This window comes from Sarcophilus harrisii, chromosome 2 (genome assembly GCF_902635505.1).
Source record: "Sarcophilus harrisii chromosome 2, mSarHar1.11, whole genome shotgun sequence".
Lineage (NCBI taxonomy): Eukaryota > Metazoa > Chordata > Mammalia > Dasyuromorphia > Dasyuridae > Sarcophilus > Sarcophilus harrisii.
The window spans coordinates 294011419-294033654 of NC_045427.1; the positions used below are offsets into that span (position 1 = coordinate 294011419).

The 22236-nt window shown below is 32.7% G+C and overlaps 1 protein-coding gene across 1 annotated transcript in view; it reads left to right on the top strand.

The window, feature by feature from the left end:
* The first annotated feature begins 5470 nt into the window (after positions 1-5470).
* CCDC57 (coiled-coil domain containing 57) overlaps positions 5471-22236 on the top strand; it is a 32950-nt gene continuing 16184 nt past the window's right edge. Inside the window, 1 exon segment of the mRNA XM_031949293.1 lies at positions 5471-5653. Within this exon segment, the coding sequence (XP_031805153.1) occupies positions 5471-5653 (183 nt within the window).

Here is a 22236-nt window from a genome sequence, read left to right on the forward strand (position 1 = left end):
GGTCCCTCTGGTAATCATTCCATGAAATGAACCCCTACCTCTTTGATTTCAGACTTAACTGGACACAGAAAAGTCTGAATTATAGGAATACAGATGCAGGGTATCTGACAACTGTGTTGAAAGGTGTAACTGACACAAGCACAGATGCTTGGCAGAGATTTCAAATTCTGTTGAATGAACCAAAAGGGCATTTCAACAATTAGACTTTCTTTTCATAGGATATTATCTGTTGTTTTTATTCTTTGCACTGTATTTATAAATCAAAAATGCTTTAATAATGCAACTCAAAAAGTGGTTCTTGTGGATTTACTAAAGATTTGTTTAAAAAGGGGAAAAAATTCTAGTTAATGTGATATAATGTGTTTTGGAATTAAACCATTTCCTTTAATAATAGACTTGTTTAAACTTCTCATAGCTCATCTGGTCCTATTTTTGAAATTGTAATTTTTCCAAATTAGTATTTCTTTTTCTTTCTATTGTCTCAGTAGTTCAAGAATGCTCACATTCAAATTAAACACATTTTTAAAATGGTTTTTTAGAATTGATAGACTGAGTATGAAACAAAATACTTGATCTGAACTTAAACATATAATTCTTTAGTGTAACCTTTTGTCAAATGTCTCAGAAATAAAGTTTGGATTAATTTTTTTTAAAAAATGTACCCTATGGTCTAGATTTCCCTTTGTGAGTGACTGTGAGCTTGCATAAACATGAGTCTGTACTAGGACCATTGATTTCAAAGGAATCAAGCTTTCTTTATTCCTTCCCTAATTATCTCCAAAAATCTAAACAGAAAGTTAGCTTTAAAAGGGTTCTAAAATATCTTGAAATGTCATTTTAAAAGGTCTCCTCCCACAAAGGTACACCAGGTATAAGTAGTATCAGATATAATATAGCTTTATTTTTATTTTCCCCAAAAAAGAAACTATATTAGATATAAAAAACTCAGAACTATGTGAACAAAGACAGGAAAAATAAAATACTTAATTAAAATCATTATACTGTCCTTATAAACTAAAGGTCATTCATGAGATTGCTGAACAGATATTTTGCATTTACCTTTGACCTACAATTTGAGCAATAAACAGTAATTATCAGTTCTTCTGGCCGCTCATCACATGGTTTTAGTCTGCCATCTGTAGGGTGATCCTATTGTATGTCTTTTTCATTTTAAAAAATTGTGCTATTAAGGAAATTTTTTCTTGACATCCAGCTCTGAAAGTTAGGATCTTTCAAACTCATGAAGTAACTACCAAGACCAGAAAGTCCATTTCTCAGGTTTGCTGGTCACAGAACTAATCTCATAAAAAAGAAACAAAAAGACAGAAACAGCAGTCAATTGAGTGATCTCACCTGAAGAAGCATTGTATGTCTTTTTCCTTTAAGGAAATTTTTTCTTGACATCCAACTCTGAAAGTTAGGATCTTTCAAACTCATGAAGTAACTCCCAAAACCAGAAAGTTCATTTCTCAGGTTTGCTGGTCACAGAACTAATCTCATAAAAAAGAAACAAAAAGATAGAAACAGCAGCCAATTGAGTGATCTCACCTGAAGAAGCATGTCTCTTACTCTCCTTTGTGTTACCTTGAAATTCTTTCCCACACCACTTTTTATAAAGCTGAGGGAACAAAAGTCTATGGAAATAGAGAAGGGTTCAAAAATAGCTATTTCTCTTCACCTTTTCTGAACTTAGAGTTAGAAAGACTTTTCCAACAGGAAAGGCCTCAGGCAATCATTCAACAGAAGTTAATTGTCATTGAGATGAATAGAGTTCACTGTGTCCTTTTAGCTTTAGTTAAGGGCAGTTATCCCTCTCATTGAAAGATGATCCTTTCTGATAATAGTCAATAGCCTATAATCTCATCAAGTTGATTGTTAGACACAGATAAGATATTTCTTAAGCTACATCTACAAATACGTACGCATATATGCACATTTATATATAAGAATACAATATAATTTAATCACAATATATGTGGATATATGTGTGAGGTCATTTGCATACATACTATATACATATGTATGTACATATATATATACACATTATTTTGTATATATGTATTTATGTATATTTATGAATTCCCAGAGGTATGTTTACCTCATTTAAAAAATGCCTTTGAGTTCTATATGCCTTTGAGTTGGTCAGGATGACATGTAATGAACAAGATCAGAGATGCCTCATTGTAAAGATTCATGGTTCCTTGGGATTTACAGACATGACCACAATCTCTTGCACCTTTTAGTCATCTGTTTTGATTAAAAAGGACTATTTCCAATGTGTGGTCATTATAACCAAATGTTTACCCTATTATTCATGCTCTAAATGAATTTACTAAAAGGAAAAAGTAGAATATTCAGTTTGGAATTTGTTGCACCAAATCATGGCATAATATATAGGTTGTTGGATTTAAAGTCATGTAATCTTTAGTAAATTTTACATCTGACACCAGTTGTGTGATAATTCTCCAATGGTATATAAGCTCCTTGAGAGCAAAAACTATTTTAAATTGTATCAGTATAGCCCTAGCACCCGAAAAAGTACCTTATGCACAATAGGCACATAATAAATGTTTGTTGGATTGAGTTATATTAAGTAGAATTCACATAAATTTTGTGATCTTCAATTTCTTCATCTTCAAAATTATCATACCATTAACAGTTTCCTTTACAAGGTTGCTATGAGACTCAAATTAAATAAAGTTTATAAAATGCTTTGCTGATTTTAAAGTGCTACAAAAATACCAATGATAGAATTGGTTTACTTTTTCCTTTAATCATAAAGGATAGAGAACTAGGTTCCTTCTTTCCTACTCCACTTTTTTTGTACTCTTCCTTAATTAACATTTTGTTAACATTTAGTCTACTTACATCCATTGGCTTGTAACTATTTTCAAACAAATTTAAAGTGACTTTATCACAGTGAAGTAAAAATATGTTAAGGAGAATAGCTAAGTTTTTTTTTTTTCTAATTTTCCTTACTTTTAGGCAGACTGGTTACTCTAGACCTTAGCACTAATGTAAACTAGACCTTACTAGAGTAGACTGTCTTACCTATGAGTTCCTAGAAAAGAATAAAAAAAAGGTTAAAACTTCCAAACTAAATCATATGAATTGCTAAGTTTGCATGAAGAGATATTTTGGTATTATAGAGTTCAAAATTTAAAAAAAAAAACATTAAAGATTACCTAATAACAATTTCCTCATTTTACATTTGGATGCCTGAGGTAGCAAATGAAGATACTGCAAATCTAGCACTCTATCCATTGTGTCCCAGTGCTTCTTTTCCATTCATATTGGCATACCTGCAAAAATGCCAGTATCATAAGAAGGTATATGAGGTGTCCAAGGAGGATTAGCACTTCTGGTGTCAGAGGTTGTCAAGAATTTTTCAGGCCTTTCCAACCACCTTTGCTGTCTACCTGTCACTCAACTCTCACCTATAGCTCCAAGAAGCTGTAGCATGTGCGACAGTTGCATCTGAACAATCATCTCAGCAGTTGGGCTAAACCAGATTAAGGATAACCAATGGATCTCCAACTTTTTGGTGTGTTAGGGGAACATTTATCACAAGATGGGAAAACTTCTCCCAGGAGGAATAGGTGAATGAGAACAATTTGTTTCAATGGCCATGAAAATTGCTGAAGCAGACACTGTGAAGTCCTGAGAGTTTGGTCAGATTTTGAAAGCACTGAAGATAATGCATCCCAGGCCATCATAAGTAGTCTTGAATTTTGTGTTTCTATTTGAATTCAATGACATTGGCAGAGAGAATGAGATTGACAATTTTGTGCAACTCTGCTTTGATTAAACTAATTTACTCAGAAGTCAAAACATTACTCCATGATGTAATTGGTTCTCTTCAAAAACAAAAGATGGACAACAACAATGGTGTCCCAAGGGAGCCATGTTCCAAGCATGTCTTTCAACTGTACAGAGTATGTGCTTCCAATGTTAGTTATAAAAATAAATGGGAAAATAGAGGGAGAAACATTTGTATACAGGTCCCTTTAACCTCTTTCCTTATTACGGTGACTGATAATAGCAAAAAACCAAGTCTGGTAATCAGATTCTAATCTTAGCCAACAACTAATAAGCTGTGCTGTTAGGGGTAAAACACTTCCTCTTTTTGGCTTTCGGTTTTTTTCATCTGGAAAATTAGGGGATAAACTAGGAAATTTTTAAAGTTGCTTCTAGGCTTAAAATTCTATCTCAGAACAATTCTGTGTCCAGAAAAGAGAATCAAACTAATGTTTACTTTTATTTCTCTTTTATAATGCTTTTCTACCCAATAAAACATGTTCTTCAGGAAAGACCTATGTTTTTTGGTCAATCATTAACAAGTCAATTGAAGTCATTTCTTTTGTAAACATTTTCAAGGAAAAATATTTGAAAATAAATTGTTTTTTAGGCTTTAAAACAATCTGATAGCCAGCTTTTCCTTACAGATTTACTGCTGAGAATAGTGAAAAAAGAATGTTTCATTATGGGGATAGGAGAAAATTATTTTTTAGAAAAGTTTATCTTAAAAAAATCTGGACTGAAAGCACATATACAAGATGGTTTCTAAAAATCTTCTGTGATCAAAAGAAAGCCTTGTAGTATCATTGATATAGAGTACTGTACTTATAGTCAGAAGGAATCCTGACTCAGAAATTTATTAGTTGCATGATGGTAATTAATGTAGTCTTGAAAATCAAGAAAATAATAGTACTCACATCTCAAGATTATTGTGAAAATGAATGCGACAATATATTTAAGGTGCATTACAAAGGTCTTTATGAATATTGGCTGTTATTATCAATCTAGGTAAAGAGACTACAAAGAGGGCTCTTCTCTTAGTTTTCTCCTTTATATAGCTATCTTTATCATATCCATTACATTGTACCAACCTTAACTTACGTTTTTGTTTAATTTGTTGCCATGATTAATCTACCCTGTTTCCCCGATAATAAGACACTGTCTTATTATTATTTTTGGATAGAAAAACACCAGAGGGCTTATTTTCGGGGGAGGGTTTATTTTAATGAACATTGACAGCACAACCAAGGCCTTTGCTCTCCTGTCAGCAATTCATTCACCAATGAGGATCTCCAAGTCAGGATATAAGGGTTACCGACCTGATCCAGACCTGCACTTTTTCCCTTTTCCCTCATCCACCTATTGATTGAAATTATTATAATCTGGTCTCCATTTTCTGACCATTTGAAGATCCAAAGTTTTTCTTTACAGAAAACTGCAAGATTCTTACCATGTGACTCTTCTACAATTGCTTTCTTGTACTCAGCAGTATAGCTCTTCCTTTTTGTACTCATGTCTGGGGGGTCAAAACAGACAGAATAATAAAATTATCACCATCAGTCCTTCTTTTCACTCCATCATGCCCCTCAATAGTGTTTTAACCCCATCATACTCCCTGAGTGTTCCTTGTATCCTCCATGATGCCTCCTGAGTTCTTCTTTTATCCTCCATCATGCCCCTTTTATCCTCCATCATGCCCCCTCACTCCCGCTTACATACCGGGTTTTTATGTTGTCCTGCCTCAGCTCTCCTCCACGGCACTGCTCTCAATGGCGCCAGCAAGCAAATCACTGGGGAAGAACAGGATGATGCGCTCACTGCTGCAGCTCTGATTGGATGCAGCTCAGAGCGTGGTGTGCCTTTCTCTTCAGGTTTCACTTTAACCTATATCTTAACAACAATGTACTCTATGAAAACTTTTGTTTGAATACCTCTAGAAAAAGGGAACCTACTCCATTCTGGGGCAGATTATTTTACTTTTATATGGTTCTCTCATTTTTCAGCAGTTGTGCTCCCCACTCCTCCTCTCCCTCCCTCCCCCAAATTAAGCTAAAAATTTCCTTTTGGGAATGTCCATATTATGCTCCTAAATTCTGCTCTTTGAACTAAGCAAAACATGTCTCTTTCAATGGCAGAACTTCAAATACATGAAGACAGTTATGTTTGTTTCCCACCCCTTCCCAAGTGTTCTCTGTTCCAAACTAAAAATTCCCAGCTCTTTAATTGATTCTCTCAGTACATGATCTTGAAATCTTTCACCATTTTACTCTCTTTCTTCTGGAGACTTTCCAATTTCTCAATAGTAAGGCTGTTTATAAATGGTAAAGAGGTTGTTCAAGAAGCATGATATTTTCTTATAAACATCATATGATTTGGGGGTTGTCATACAAATTTCTCTTTTTTTGATGGAATTTACCTGTCAAACAAATAAATGAACAATTAAATAAGCCACAGCAATTAAAATCAGACTTTTTGTTATCTTGTTTTATACCTGAAAAGGATGAGTCAGGAAGATAATAAATATTCATTTAAAAACATCTATGTCAAGTGCTTTGTTTGGTCTATAACATAATTTAAGCATAACATACTATGTTTACTTTTTGCGTCTGAGAAGCCGAGCATGTAATTGCCAACGGTAAGCTTTTTGTTCTGTGTGGTCTTTTGGATCAGATGAGAAAACTTCAGTTTTGTCTGCTAGGCTAGACATCAAAGTATCCCTGACACTCACTGGAAGTGTTGATATTGGCTACATTTCTAGAACCTAATTGCTAAGTGTGGGCAAAAAACATTCTGAATTATCAGTTTGGTGTATGGATCACCCCCACAAAATGATAATGTTTATTTTTCTAAGTAAACAAATTAATCCATTTTCTCCCCTTCCTCCCACAGACTCCCTTTGGAACACCAATGAAAATTGAAAGTACTTGATCAAAATCTTTGAAACACATATGCTGTCTTCTCTCAAATGCTGATGACAAGATTGTGCCCTGGTTTTGAATATATATGTCAACTTGTATTTCTGCCTTCATTATAAACTGCTCTCTTTGCCCAAGAAATTGATCTTAGGAGTCCTACAAGAGTATCCAAATGACTCTTTCATAGGGCATTAAAGTCATATTACTGTGCAGTTTGTTCAATATCTACCCATAGATCTCTCAGACTTAAAAGGTTATTTGATTCCATAACCAGAATGATCCTGGAGCAATTTTCATCATTCAATAAAGAAGCTCTTCTGTTTTGTTTTCTTTAATCCTTTTGCACATTTCAGGAAAAGTAACTTCCTCCCTCTGATTTTTGTTTAATTCTAAAAGGATTTCACATGCTAAATGGAAATTTAAAACTGTTTTAATTGATTGAGAAAAATAGTTTATTATGCAATCTATGTATTTTATATAATACTCTACAAAGGTTCTATCCAATGCTATAAGGTGAGAAGATTATTTCAAAGCTGTGTTGGAGCACAAGCTCTAGAATGTTCTGCCAAAGCAGGAAAGGCTTCAAGAATAAAACTAATGAATAATTTTTTTCTAGATTATAAAACAAGCCATAGGTGAAAAAGCTATTAGATTATTAATCTTTTTATCAGGATAACTCATAAATATATAACATATTTTACAATGGGCTTTGACAAGTCAGAACACATTTTAGATAAAATGATCAGGATGGTGAAGGATTCAGAGCCATAAAAAACAAGACAATAAAAATAGCCATAGATATTTAAGCCAGTAATAGAGATTCAGAAGGTACAAGATAATTACTTTCAGGTATTTGAATATATGATATCAAGAAGGGAATTCCCTAAAGAAATGTAGGATCTAAAAGGAGATATATTAGTTATATAAAACAAATAAGAAATGATAGTGTAATCTCATAAATTCTACTCTGGACCCTCAAAATAAAATAAAACCTTAAAGGTTTTAATTGATGCCTTGTTTTGAACCCTTGATATAGAATAAGGAAATTGGATAGAACTTTTGTTCAGTAGTGAACAAAGTGGTGCAGTGAATTGAGCACAAGGCCTAGAGTCAGGAAAACCTAATTCCAAATCTGACCTCAGACAGCTGTGTGACCCTGAGCAAATTACTAAACCCTGTTTGTCTCTGTTTCCTCATTTGTCAAATGACCTGGAAAAGGAAAACAATCCAACAAACAAACAAACAAACAAATCCTCAAATTGGAATATGAAGACTTGGACATAACTGAAAATGAATAAACCATAACAATGAAGTATCTTTGGAGGGATGGATAATAATGACATAGGAATAAAAGAAATTCACAGAAAACAATTTGTATTTATAGAGAGAATGCTTATATCAATATCATAGTTTCCTCAAAATACTAAGCAGGTTATAGATTACTTTCTCTTAAATTAGGCAGGCAGAAAATGAACTAGTGAAGTTATAGTGAGGTAGAGTTAAACTCAATTTAAGGAATAACTTACTAAGAAATAGAGTTTTATAAAATTAGAATAGTCTAAGGAGAAAGGGGAGTTTTTCTTTTTAGTTTTCTTCAAATTAAGGTTAGAAGTTCATTTGTTGGTAATAATATAGAATAGCTCTGAGTGATGTTTGGACTAAGTGACCTCTAAGTCCTTTTCCAACTTTGAAATTTCAGTCACTTGTTATAAAGTCAAGGCAATGTTTCTGGACATGACATAAATGGAGACTAATCTAAACAATCCAATTCTATTCTATTCTAAACAATCAATTTCCCCAAATATAGCATGTTGTTAAAACAGATAAAATAAATCGGTTCATTGAAAAATTTTAACTTGCCTTCAAATGTTTAAAAGTGATTCAAATCTTAGGATCATAATATTAAAGTTGGAAGGAAAGTTATTAAGTACAATCCCTTTCATTTTACAAATAAGAAAACTTAGGCTCAGAGAACTTAAGTGATTTGCCCAGCATAACTAAGGTAAAAACATGTTTAAATAGAATGAGATCTCCTAGAGAGCATCAGCTGGTTATTGAATTTTATTCGGTCTCTGGTGCTTAGGACAGTGGCTAGTACATATTAGGCAATTAACAGATATTTATTATTTCCATTTGACTGAATTGAATGCAGGCCTTTCACAAAGAAGATATAGTGCTCTAACCACTATACTATATTTTCCTTTTCCCCTTGTTTCCAGCTGTTTTGAGGCTTAATGTTTTAAGAGTATGTCCATTTCTTGATCAATGAAGCATTACCAATAATTGTGTAATAATAATATAACTGACTGAAAAATGCAGAAGCTATACTCATTGAAACTGTACTGAAGAATTTCTCCTCATATCAGCTATCTTGGCCAATTCTGAGAATAATGGACATAAACCGGACTGTTAGTCATATCAGTAGTTCAAATGATTGGTCATTTACTTTGTGGAGATGTGTCTAAAATTATCTTTTTTTTCTCACCAATAAAAAGACATGTCAAGAAAGTTTTGTTTTTTTTTTAATTCCTATTCCACTTAAAGAAACAATGAATTTGGTATGTAGGTTCCTAGTTACTTCACTAAAAATGAGGAATATAAAGAGATTAGGACAGAAAATATTTCTGTATTTGTTAGTAAATTTTCTTTTCTAAATTTGTTTATATTTAATGGTTCATGAATAAGTCATGCCAAATAAAGATAGGATTAAAAAATGATCTTTTTTCTATTTGATTTTTAGTTTTTAAAACTTTTTTTTTATTTTCAAAACGTTAGGATAGTTTTCAACATTCACCCATGCAAAACCCTGTGTTCCATTTCTTTTTCTCATCCCCTTTCCCCAGCCCCTCTCCTAGATATCAAGTAATCAAATATATGTTAAACATTCAATTCTTCTATACTTATTTCCACAATTATTCAGCACAAGAAAAATCAGATCAAAAAGGAAAAAAAGAGTAAGAAAACCAAATGCAAGCAAACAACAACAAAAAAAGTGAAAATACCATGTGATCTACACTCACTTCCCACAGTCTTCACTCTGAGTGCAAATGCATCTCTTCATCACAAGATAATTGGAAGTGGCCTGAATCAACTTGCTGTTCAAAAGAGTTATCTATGTCCATTAAAATTGATCACCATATAATTTTGTTGTTGTGTACAATGTTCTCTTGATTCTATTCACTTCATTTAGTATGAGTTCATATAAGTCTCTCCAGGACATTGTAAAATCATCCTGCTGATCATTTCTTATAGGATAATAATATTGCATAACATTCATATGCCATGACTTATTCAGCCATTCTCCAACTGATGGGTATTCACTCAGTTTCCAGTTCTTAGTAACTACAAAAAAAAAGGATGTATATAAGCATTTTTGCACAGGGGTCCTTTTCCCTTTTTTATAATCTTTTTGTAATATAGGCCCAGTAGAGATACTGCTGGATCAAAGTTTAAACTGGATGTACAGTGAATAGCCCTTTGGCCATAGTTCCTTATTGGCTTTCTAGAATGGTTGGATCAGTTCAACATTGTAGTAGTGTCCCAGTTTTTTTTTTTTTACATCCCTCCAAAATTCATCATTATATTTCTCTGTCATCTTAGCCAATCTGAGAAGTGTGTAATGTTACCTTAGAATTTTTTCAATTTTCATTTCTCTGATCAATAATGATTTAGAGCATTTTTTTTTCAATATGGCTAGAAATGGTTTCAATTTCTTTGTCTGAAAATTGTCTGTTTTTGTCCTTTGACCACTTATCATTTGGCGAATGGCTTGTATTCTTATAAATCTGAGTCATTTCTCTACATATTTTAGGAATGAGACCTTTATCAGAACTCTTGGATGTAATTTCCCTTCTAATCTTGTCTGCATTGATTTTATTTGTACAAAAAAAATTAACTTCAATGGAATCAAAATTATCCATTTTGCATTCCATAATGTATTCTAGTTCTTCTTTGGCCACAAATTCCTTCTTTCTCCACATATCTGAGAAGCAGACTATCTTTCGCTCTTCTAATTTGGTTATATTACTCTTTATGTCTAAATCAGGAACCCATTTCAAGCTTATTTTGGTATAGATTTTTAAGTATGAATCAATGCCTATTTTCTAATTTCCATTGATTTCCAATTTTCCAGCAATTTTTGTCAAATAATGAGTTCTTATCACTGAAACTAGGGTCTGAATTTATCTAACACTACATTACTATAGTCATTGACTATTATATCTTGTGAACCTAATCTATTCCAGTGGTTGGCTACTCTTTTTCTTAGCCAGTAGCAAATGGTTTTGGTGACCTCTGTTTTAGGTTTGGTACAGCTGGGCCACATTCATTTGCATTTTTTCCAATTAATTCCCTTGAAATTCTTGATCTTTGTTCTTCCAGATGAACTTTGTTATTATTTTTCTAGCTCTGTAAAATAATTTCTTGGCAGTTTGATTGATATGGCACTAAATAAGTAGATAAATTTATAGAATTGTCATTTTTTTATTATATTACCTTGGGCTACCTATGAGCACTTGATATTCTTCCAGTTGATTAGATCTGACTTTATTTGTGTGGAAAGTTTTTTTTTTTTTTAATAATATACATTGCCTTGACATGTAGATTCCCAAATGTTTTATATTATCTATAGTAATTTAAATTGAATTTCTCTTTGTATCTTTTGGTTCTGGACTTTGTTGGTAACATAGAAATGCTGATGATTTCTGTGGATTTATTTTGTATACTGCAACTTTGCCAAAGTTGCCAATTATTCTAGAACTTTTTAATTGATTCTCTCAGATTCTCTAAGTATATTACCATCTGCAAATAATGATAAGTTGGTTTCCTTATTACCTACTCTAATTCCTTTAATTTCTTTTTCTTCTCTTATTGCTAATTAACATTTCTAATACAATATTGAATAGTAATGATGATAGTGGGCAACCTTGTTTATCCCCTGATCTTATTGATAATGGTTCTAGCTTGTCTCCATTAAATATTATACTTGCTAATGATTTGAAATAGATGCAACTGATCATTTTAAGGAAAATTTCATTTATTCCTATAGTGTTTTTAATAGATGAATGTTGGATTTTCTCAAAAGTTTTTTTCTGCATCTATTGAGATAATCATATCATTTCTGTTAATTTGGTTATTAATATACCCAATTTTTTTTACTTTAATTTTTATTTCCTTTATAATACTAAGGTTAAAATATTCAAGAATGGGGGATTGTTAGACTTATCTTCTGGTCTGGCTATGAAAAGTTTTGAGATCATAATATGGTACAATAATCGCTAGATGCAAATCAAAATGAACCCTGTTTCTGTCACTCGTAAGTGTTTCAACCTTTGGCAAGCAACTTTCATATGTCACTCTATTAACCAAGCAACCAATCAGTCAGTATAAAGTAAGCAACTACTAATCTAAGCAAGTGCTCTACATTAGGCACTGTGTTCAGTTCTGAGGATATAAAAGTTAAAAACAAACAATATATTCAATCTGAAGAAACACATACACACAATGTATATGTGTATCATATATGTATATGAACAATACATATTATATATATATATGTTATGTATATGCTCACTCACATATATACACATATATATATATAGCATATTAGAAAGTAGGAGTACATATATGGAGAGACATGTTATATACACATACACATATGCACACACATATAGCAGTTGAGAAAGATGAGTGTGTATATATAGATATGCATAATCATATAAGAAAGGAGATAGCATGTGTGAACGTATGTATGTGTGTGGGTGCAGTTATCCATTCCATATCACAATTTTTCCCATCACAGTTTTGATATATTGCAGGTTGGCATAAGAAATTGAATTAATATTTTGGGGAGAGTTTTATGGAAACTGCAAATGACATATAATGGCCAGTGAATGACAACAAAAAATTCAGAAACCCAGAAATACATAAAATATATGTATAGTATTATATAACCTTAACATGTTTATTTTTAATACCACACTAATTTAGACTTCTCTGGTATGAAAGGAAAGCCAAAATCTTTTATATGGATTTTCCAGACTGTGCGGTTGCTGTTTCCTAATCTCCATGATATGGAAGGGCTAACTATATGCTATATGACAAAGAAGAAGGCATATATACACATATATGTGTAGGTATATAGCATAGGAGAAAGAATAAGTGTGTATGTACCATACATATATATGCATATAAGTATTTATGTATATATGTATATGTATGTATATATGCATATCCATATTATAGGCTCCCTCTTATGTAGATATTTTATTTTCTTGGAGGAAAGAAAAGTGCTATTTTGTATAAAATTTAGAAAAAGTAGCTTGAGGAGAAGCATGAAACTGCTGAGTGAACTTCAGAGAAATAGTGCCTACCCACATAAAGTTCTGGAAGAAAATATCTCTTCAAAGGCAAAGTTATTGACTAATGATAAAGAGACTTGCTGTGTATTTTTTAAAGCAGCAAATAACTAGTGTTACTCTTTTCTGACTCATAACGTTATTGGTGGGAATCTCTGAATAAAAAAAAAAAGAATGATGTAGAGCTATGAGACAATAAAATATGGAATATTTCTTTCACGAACTTATAGAAAGGTAGATTTTTTGTATCTCAACATAAGACATACATAGATAATTTACAAGGAGGCCCTCACTTAAGGCATGAAAATTTGAGGATCAGAAGTTAATGATACAAAAAGTGGATGCAGGAGAGAAATCAGAGAAGTCAGAGAAGAAAGATAAATTGTTAGAGAATCTGCTTTAAGAAGTCACTATATCAAAAGCAAAAACACAGAAGCCACAAAAACTGAGAAATTGACTGAGCAAAGATGACAGAAACTAAGAACAGTTGGTACCATGACTCTGGTGTTGGTAGGGGAACTGTTGTGATTGGAAAAAAGTAGAGATAGTTCCTATGAATGAAGAGCTTCCTAAGGGAAGAGACTGCCTTATCCTAGTGTTTTCATTTAACTTGAAATAGGAGAAACTCCCAACATTCTTTCCCACATTCCCCTTTACTACATTGTAAGAATGAACAGGGAAAACTCAAAGCTTATAGAAAATAAAACCTAAATGCTTTTGCAGATCCCAGGGTTAAAAGGAACTGCTTTTTACTGAAAGTGTCACACTGCTTTAGTGCCAAACCAAAGAAGCAGACTTATTCAGAGCTTAGGCTTGATACTTCTTAGTTAAAATTAAAGAGAGAGAGAGAGAGAGAGAGAGAGAGAGAGGGAGAGAAAAGGAGAGAAAAAGAGCAAGCAAGAGGGAGAGAGGAGACAGGAAGAAGGGGGAAGGGGAAAGAGAGAAAGAAAGAGCAAGACAGAGAAGAAGAGAGAGGTGGGGGGACAGATAGAGACAGAGACACAGAAACAGAAAGGGAGCAAAGAGACAGAGACACAGAGAGATTCAGAAAGAGATAGAGAGAAAGAGGGAGACAGAGACAGAGAGATAGAAAAAACAAAGAGAGAGAGAGACAAAGAAACAGTAGGACAGAGAAAGATAGAGAGAGAGGCAAAGAGACAAAATCAGAGAGAATGAGACATTCATACCACATCATCTATATGTGTTGCATATAATAAATATAGATAGAAACACAGACAGATAAATAGATTAGAAAAGTTCTCCCATAGGAGGTAGTTTTTTTGAGTTTTAAAAGAAACTAATTCCATCTTAGCACAAATAATAAGAGAATACATTGAAATCATGAAGGACAGCCTTTAAAAGGTCATCAGGTTATGAGAATGTCATATGTGAGGTACAGTAAGTAGGACAATTTGGCTAGATTACAGATTGAGTAAATCAAACAATAAATAATAATATTCAAAAGATCAATTGGAGCCAGGATGAAAAGGATTTTAAGTGACAAATAGATGAATTTGCTTTTGCTCCTAGAGTCAATGGGAAGGCAATAGAATTTATCCCTTTGGAATTAAAATTATCCATATTGTAAAGTAATCATAATAATACTTTCCACTTATTGTACATAGTTACTATGAGAATAACATAAACTGACATGATTGCATTTATTCAGGAACATTATTTATAAAATATATCATATTCAACTATAGAAAAAGCAAAGGTGGTGTATTATATTTCATTAGTACTTAAAGTTTTAAAAAATAATTTACCATCTCATTTTATTCTTACAACTATATTGGAAGGTAGATGATATTTTACAGAGCAGGACACTAATGAAGATAATAGTTAAATGACTTACATAAGATCACATACTCAATACATTCAGATCCCAATTTGTGTGAATAAAGAATCCTATGACAGTCATATATTTCACATTATGTATATTTCCACTGGACTAGAAGCAATGACCATATTTTACATAATTTTAATTTTGAATATATTGAAAGTTTTAATTTATGAAAGCATATCTCAAAATTCATTATTCATAATAATAAAGAATTTGGCTACAAATGTTTGAAGCAGAATCCATGATTAAGTTATTCTGACAAGTTTAGTGTTCCTTCAAACAATTTGTGTAGATGCATCTGTTCAAGATGTCACCAGCTGCATTAAGAATTTTGAAACATCTAGTTTATGCACATACTCCACTAATGCCTGTTTCTAATGCTTTAAAGTATTGTGGAAGTGACATTGTATTTTTTTTTTTGTCTTTAAAAATATTTATCTTAAATTATATATAAAAACAATTTAAACTTTTTTTTTAGGTTTTGAGTTCCAAATTCTATTCCTCCTTCATTTCTTTTCTTTCTCCCTGAAATGGCAAATAATCTGATATATATAATCTATACAATCATGTAAAAATTTTCCATTTCAGTCATTGTATGAAAGAAAAATTGGAAGAAGGAAGAAAACAAAGAAAATGAAAATAATATGTTTTGTTCTGTATTCAGAATTTATTCATTTTACTGAAGTGGTTATTTTTTTTCCTTCACAAGTACTTATGAGATTGTCTTAGGATCATTGTATTGCAAAGAATTGCAAGTTTTATACAGCTCTTCATCATACAATACTGCTGTTACTTTGTAAAATGTTCTTCTGGTTATGCTCATTTTATTTATTTTTGAAAACTTCTAAGGCACCTGAAGGGAAAAAAAATATGTATTAAATAGCTACTCTGTATATAAGGGTTTTTTTAAAAATAAATCTCCTTTTTTTATTTGTAGTAAAATTATTTACTTTTATTTTTATTAAAGTTTTTATTTTCAGAGCATATGCATGGATAATTTATAAATATAAAACGTTGCAAAACCTTGCATTTCAATTCACCCCTTATGACAGCCCCTCCCCTAGATGGCAAGTAATCCAATGTATGTTAAACATGGTAGAAATATATGTTAAATCCAATATATTGATATATATTTACACAATTATCTTGCTGCACAAGAAAAATCAAATCAAACAGGAAAAAATGCAAGCAAACAACAACAAAAAGAGTGAAAATGCTATTTTGTGATCCACACTCAGTTCCCACAGTCTTCCCCTCTGGGTGTAAATGGCTCTCTTCATCACAAGATCATTGGAACTGGTCTGAATTGAAGAGAGACATGTCCATCAGAACTGATCATTATATAATCTTGTTGTTGTCATGTATAAATGATCCCCTGGTTCTGCTCATTTCATTTAGCATCAGTTCATATAGGTCTCTTCAGGACTCTCAGAATTCATCCTGCTGATCATTTCTTACAGAACAATAATATTCCATAACATTCATATACTATAACATCTTCAGCCATTTTCCAACTGAAGGGCATCTATTCAGTTTCCAGTTTCTTGTTACTACAAAAAGGGCTTCCACAAACATTTTTGCACATATGGGTCCCTTTCCTTCTATTAAGATGTCTGTGGGATACAAACCCAATAGAAACACGGCTGGATCAAAGGGTATGTACAGTTTGATAACTCTTTAGGGATAGTTCCAAATTGCTTTCCAGAATGGTTGGAATTCCACCAACAATGTATTAATGATCCAGTTTTATGACATCTCCTCCAACATTCATCATTATTTTTTTTCTGTCATCTTGGCCAATCTGAGAGGTGTGTAGTTGTACCTCAGAGATGTCTTAATTTGTATTTTTCTGATTAACAGTGACTTAACAGTATCCTTTTCATATAACTAAACATGGTTTTAATTTCTTCATATAAAAATTGTCTGTTCATATACTTTGACCATTTATCAATTAATGAATGGCTTGAATTCTTATAAATTTGAGTCAGTTCTCTATATATTTTAGAAATGAGGCCTTTATCAGAGCCTTTGAATGTAAAAATATTTTACCAGTTTATTGCTTCCCTTCCAATCTTGTCTACATTAGTTTTGTTTGTACAAAATTTTTTTAACTAGCTATAATCAAAATTATCTATTTTGTGATCAGTAATGATTTCCAGTTCTTCTTTGGTCACAAATCCCTTCTTCCTCCACAGATCTGTGGGGTAAACTATCCTATGGTCTTCTGATTTACTTATATTATCACTCTTTATGTGTAGATCATGAACCTATTTTGACTTTATCTTGGTATATGATGTTAGGTGTGGATATTGACCCATAGTAGTTTTCAATTTTCCCAGCAGTTTTTTTTGTGAAATAATGAGTTCTTATCCCAAAAGCTAGATTTTGGGTTTGTAAAACACTAGATTGCTATAGTCAACTATTTTGTCCTGTCTTATTTATCCAAATTATATTTTTCTCTTACCTTTCCCCCTTTCTTTCCTCCCCAGTATTTTGCTTCTGAACACTACTGCCCTCAAGGAGCCCTCCCTCTTTTTTAGCCCATCCATTTTTCTGAAACTTTTTCCCTACTGCATAGACCTCCTCACAAGAGGGCTTTGGTACTAGTCTGGGTACTGATCATGAGAGAAGAGTGATGAGACAAAACTCATGAGGATGGTCAAGTAGGAGTCCATTTATTAAAAAAAATGCTCAGCCTTATACACTCTATGCTTATGGAATACACTTACATAACTATAGGATACAGTGCATGCAGGACCACATAAACAACTTGCTGTTGTGTGCAAATGTTTCCTTGCTACGTCAGCATAACTCTGCTTCAAGTACAACAAAGGTTGTCATGCCCCCTGACTTCTCAGGAAGCCTGAGACACCCTTAGAGGGGATAGAAGCCAAATCATACACGGTCAGCAGGGTTTCTTACTGAACTAAAGAGTATTATACCTTGCCCAAATTTCTCCACTATCTGTGGCCCTGTACACCTACTTCTGTTTTCACTTTTATTAGCCTCCCCCTTTACTTTCCCCTTTCCCTCCCACTTCCCTTTTAAGTGAGATAAGTTTCTTTGTGAAACCATATATGTCTAATATTCTCTCTTTGAGTCAAATATGATAAATAAGATTCACACAATGTTCCTCCTCCCTTCTTTTCCTCAATTATAATAGGTTTTCTTTGCTTCTTCATGAAATTTAATTTCCTTCATTTTACCTCCATCTTCCTCTTTTCCAGTACAATCCCCTTTCCACCTCTAGTATCTTTTTTATATTATGACAGTAAAATCAAATTATACTTGCACTCTCTATGTATACCCAAAATGGAGATATAGTTCTCAAGGGTTCTTTCTTTTTTATCTTTTCATGTTTCTTTTGAGTTATATATTTGGAAGTGATTTTTTTTTTTTTTTTTGCAGCTCTGGTCTTTTCATCAAAAATAAATGAAATTCGGGACAGCTAGGTGGCCCAGTGGTTAAAGCATCAGCCCTGAAATCAACAGGACCTGAGTTCAAATCTGGCCTCAGACACAACACTTCCTAGCTGTGTGACCCTGGGCAAGTCACTTAACCCCAATTACCTCAGCAAAAGAAAAAAAAAAAAAAATTCACTTGTATCATTGTATGTGCATCTTCTTTCCTGAAAAATAAGGTTCAATTTAGCTGCATAGTTTATTTTTGGCTGCATTACAATTTCCTTTGATTTCTAGAATATCTGATATCAGGCCCTTCAATCCTTTAAGGTGGAAGCTTCTAGTTCCTCGGCAATCCAGACTGTGGCTCTTTGTTTTATAAATTATTTCTTTCTGGCTGCTTGCAGTATTTTTCCTTAGTCCAATAGTTATGAAATTTAGCCATGATATTCCTTGGAGTTTTCTTTTTGGGGACTCTTTCAGGAGGTGATCTGTGAATTATTTCAATGGCTATTTTACCTTCTGATTCTAGGACATCAGGGCAGTTTTCCCTGATGATTTCCTGAAAGATAATGTCTAGGCTCTTTTTTAAAAATAGTTTTCAGGAAGTCCAATAATCCTTAGATTATTTCTGCTAAATCTATTTTCGAGGTCACTTTGTTTTTACAAGGAAGCTTTTTACATTTTTTTTTTTTTTGGTTTTGCTTAACTGATTCCTGATGTCTCATCGAGTCATTTCCATTTGTTCAGTTCTAATTTTTAGTGAAATATTTTTTTTATCTTTTTTAAATTCTTTTTTTATTTATCCAATTGAAATTTACAATGAATTGTTTTGTTCTATGGATTTTTTTTTCCATTTCATAAATTTTGTTTTTTAAGAAGTTGTTTACTTTTTCCATTTCACAAATTCTTTTTTTAGGGAGTGTTTTTTTCATTTTTTTAAATCCATTTTGTAAGGAGTTATATGCTTTTTCCATTTCACTAAACCTATTTTGTAAGAAGCTTTCTTCAGATGATTTCTGTGTTTCTTATTCCAAATCCTCTTGCAAAGTTTTCATTTCATTTTTCCATTTTTTTCCTAGCTCACTTTTAAGATGTTTTTTGAGTTCTACCAAGAGTCTTGAGATGGGGACCAATTTATAACACCTTTTGGGGCTTCATCAGGAAATGATCTGCTTTTAGTGTCCTTAGCATTTGAAATCTCTTTTTCTCTTTATAAAAACTATCTATGGCCTGAGTTATTTTTGGTTTTTTGCTGATTTATTTTTAAAAAGTTGAGGTCTGCCTTTAGGTCAAAGGGGAGATTGTCTAAGCTTCCTCTATAGACAACAGTGGCTGCACTGGGTCAGTGTTGACTAACTTCCAGGGCTGGATGAGTGTGGTCAGATCCTGGGAAATTCTGGCATTTAGAAATTCACTATTTGCCTTTTGTATTTGCATTGGATGTCTTGTAACTAGTCTGCTGATCTACTGGCTTGCAACCAAGACAGAGTAGCCAGCCCTGATGTAGATTCCTCCCAGTTGATTCTCCAGTCCATGGAACCCACACTGCCCTGAGACTGTGCACTGCCTGCACATGGCACCTGTGCTTGGCTTACATGCGTTTGGCCCACCTCCCTCCATGCTCGATTAAAAAAGACCTTTTCTGGAGATCTTAGAAATTATCTTCTGCTAGAAATTTGTTACACTCTCAATATTTGTGGGTTCTGTCACTCCAAAACCTGTTCAGAGGCAGGAATTGCTATTAGTTTGAGGGTCGTGAGGAGAGCTCAGAAAAACACACTTCCCCTGCCCAGTTTATTTTTAGTACACATGACTTTATGAATCATATTGGGAGAGAAAAATCAGAGCAAAAATGAAAAACCATGAGAAAAATAATTTTAAAAAATAGAAGAAAGTGATTATAGCATGAGCTGATTTACATTCAATCTCTAGATCTTTTCTGGATGCATATGTCATTTTCTGTCCAAAGCCTATTGGGATTGTTTTGGATCACTGAAAAAAATCAAGTCTTTCATTGTTTATAGTTTATCATATGCATATATATATATATATATATATTATATAGAGAAAGAGAGAGAGAGTTTATCATCACACATTCTTGCTGTTATTCTTTACAATATATTCCTGGTTCTGCTTGCTTCACTCAGCATAAGATCATAGAAATCTTTCCAGGCCTTTCTAAAATCAGCTATATATATATTTTTTACAAAACAATAATATTCCATTAACTTCATATACCACATATATGAATATTATGGAATATTATTGTTCTGTAAGAAATGACCAACAGGATGATTTCAGAAAGGCCTGGAGAGACTTACATGAACTGATGCTGAGTGAAATGAGCAGGACCAGGAGATCATTATATACTTCAACAACAATACTATATGATGACCAGTTCTGATGGACCTGGCCATCCTCAGCAATGAGATCAACCAAATCATTTCTAATGGAGCAGTAATGAACTGAACTAGCTATGCCCAGAAAAAGAACTCTGGGAGATGACTAAAAACCATTACATTGAATTCCTAGTCCCTATATTTATGCCCACCTGCATTTTTGATTTCCTTCACAAGCTAATTGTACAATATTTCAGAGTCTGATTCTTTTTATACAGCAAAATAACGGTTTGGTCATGTATACTTATTGTGTATCTAATTTATATTTTAATATATTTAACATCTACTGGTCATCCTGCCATCTGGGGGAGGGGGTGGGGGGTAAGAGGTGAAAAATTGGAACAAGAGGTTTGGCAATTGTCAATGCTGTAAAGTTACCCATACATATAACCTGTAAATAAAAGGCTATTAAATAAAAATAAATTAATTAATTAATTAATTAATTTAAAAAACTGCACTAAAAAAATAGAATTTGGAAAATATTCAGTAAAAATTTTAATTAAAAAAAAAAAAAACTTCATATACCACAACTTGTTCAACCATTTTCCAATTGATTGGTATCTACTAATTTTCCATTCCTTTGTTATTACAAAAAGACCTGCTACAAACATTTTTGCACATGTGGGTCCTTTTGCCTCCTTTATGATTTCCTTGAAATAAGACTCACTAATGGCACTGCTGAGTCAAAGAGTATGTACAGTTTTATAATCTTTTGGGCATAATTTCAGATTGCTCTCCAGAATGGTAGGATCATTTGACAACTCCACCAACAATGCCTTAGTGTCCCAGATTTCCCACATACTGTCCAACATTTATCATTACCTTTTCCTGTCATCTTAGCAGAGATATGAGTTGGTAGTCATAGTTGTTTTAATTTGCATTTTTCTAATGAATAGTGATTTAGAACATTTTTTCATATGAGTATATATGGCTTTAATTTCATCATCTGAAAATTGTTCATATCCTTTGATAGAAAAACTTATATTCTTATAAATTTGATTTTATGTATTCTATGTTCTTTATATATTTAAGAAATAAAACCTTTATAGAAAAACTAGATGCAAAGATTTTTTTCCCAGCACTGTACTTCCTTTAAAATCTTGTTTCTGTTGGTTTTGTTGGTGCAAAAACTTTATTTAATGGAATCAAAGTTGTCCATTTTGCCTTTCATAATATTCTCTAGTTGTGCTTTGGTCATAAATTCTTCCCTTCTCCAAAGATCTAAGAGGTAAATTATCCCTTATTCTCCTAATTTGTTCATGGTATTGTCCTTTATGCTCAAATCATGCATCCATTTTGATATTTTGGCATGGGGTATGAGAGGTAAGTCTTTGCCAAGTTTCTGACATATTATTTTCCAGTTTTCCCAGCAATTTTTGTCAGATGGTGAGATTGTTATAGATCTTGATTATGGTGTCATGTGTGTCTAATTACTCTATCATCACTCCATACATCACTCTATTTCTTAGCCTATACCAAATAGTTTTGATGACTGCTGCTTTATAATTTTAGGCTGGTACT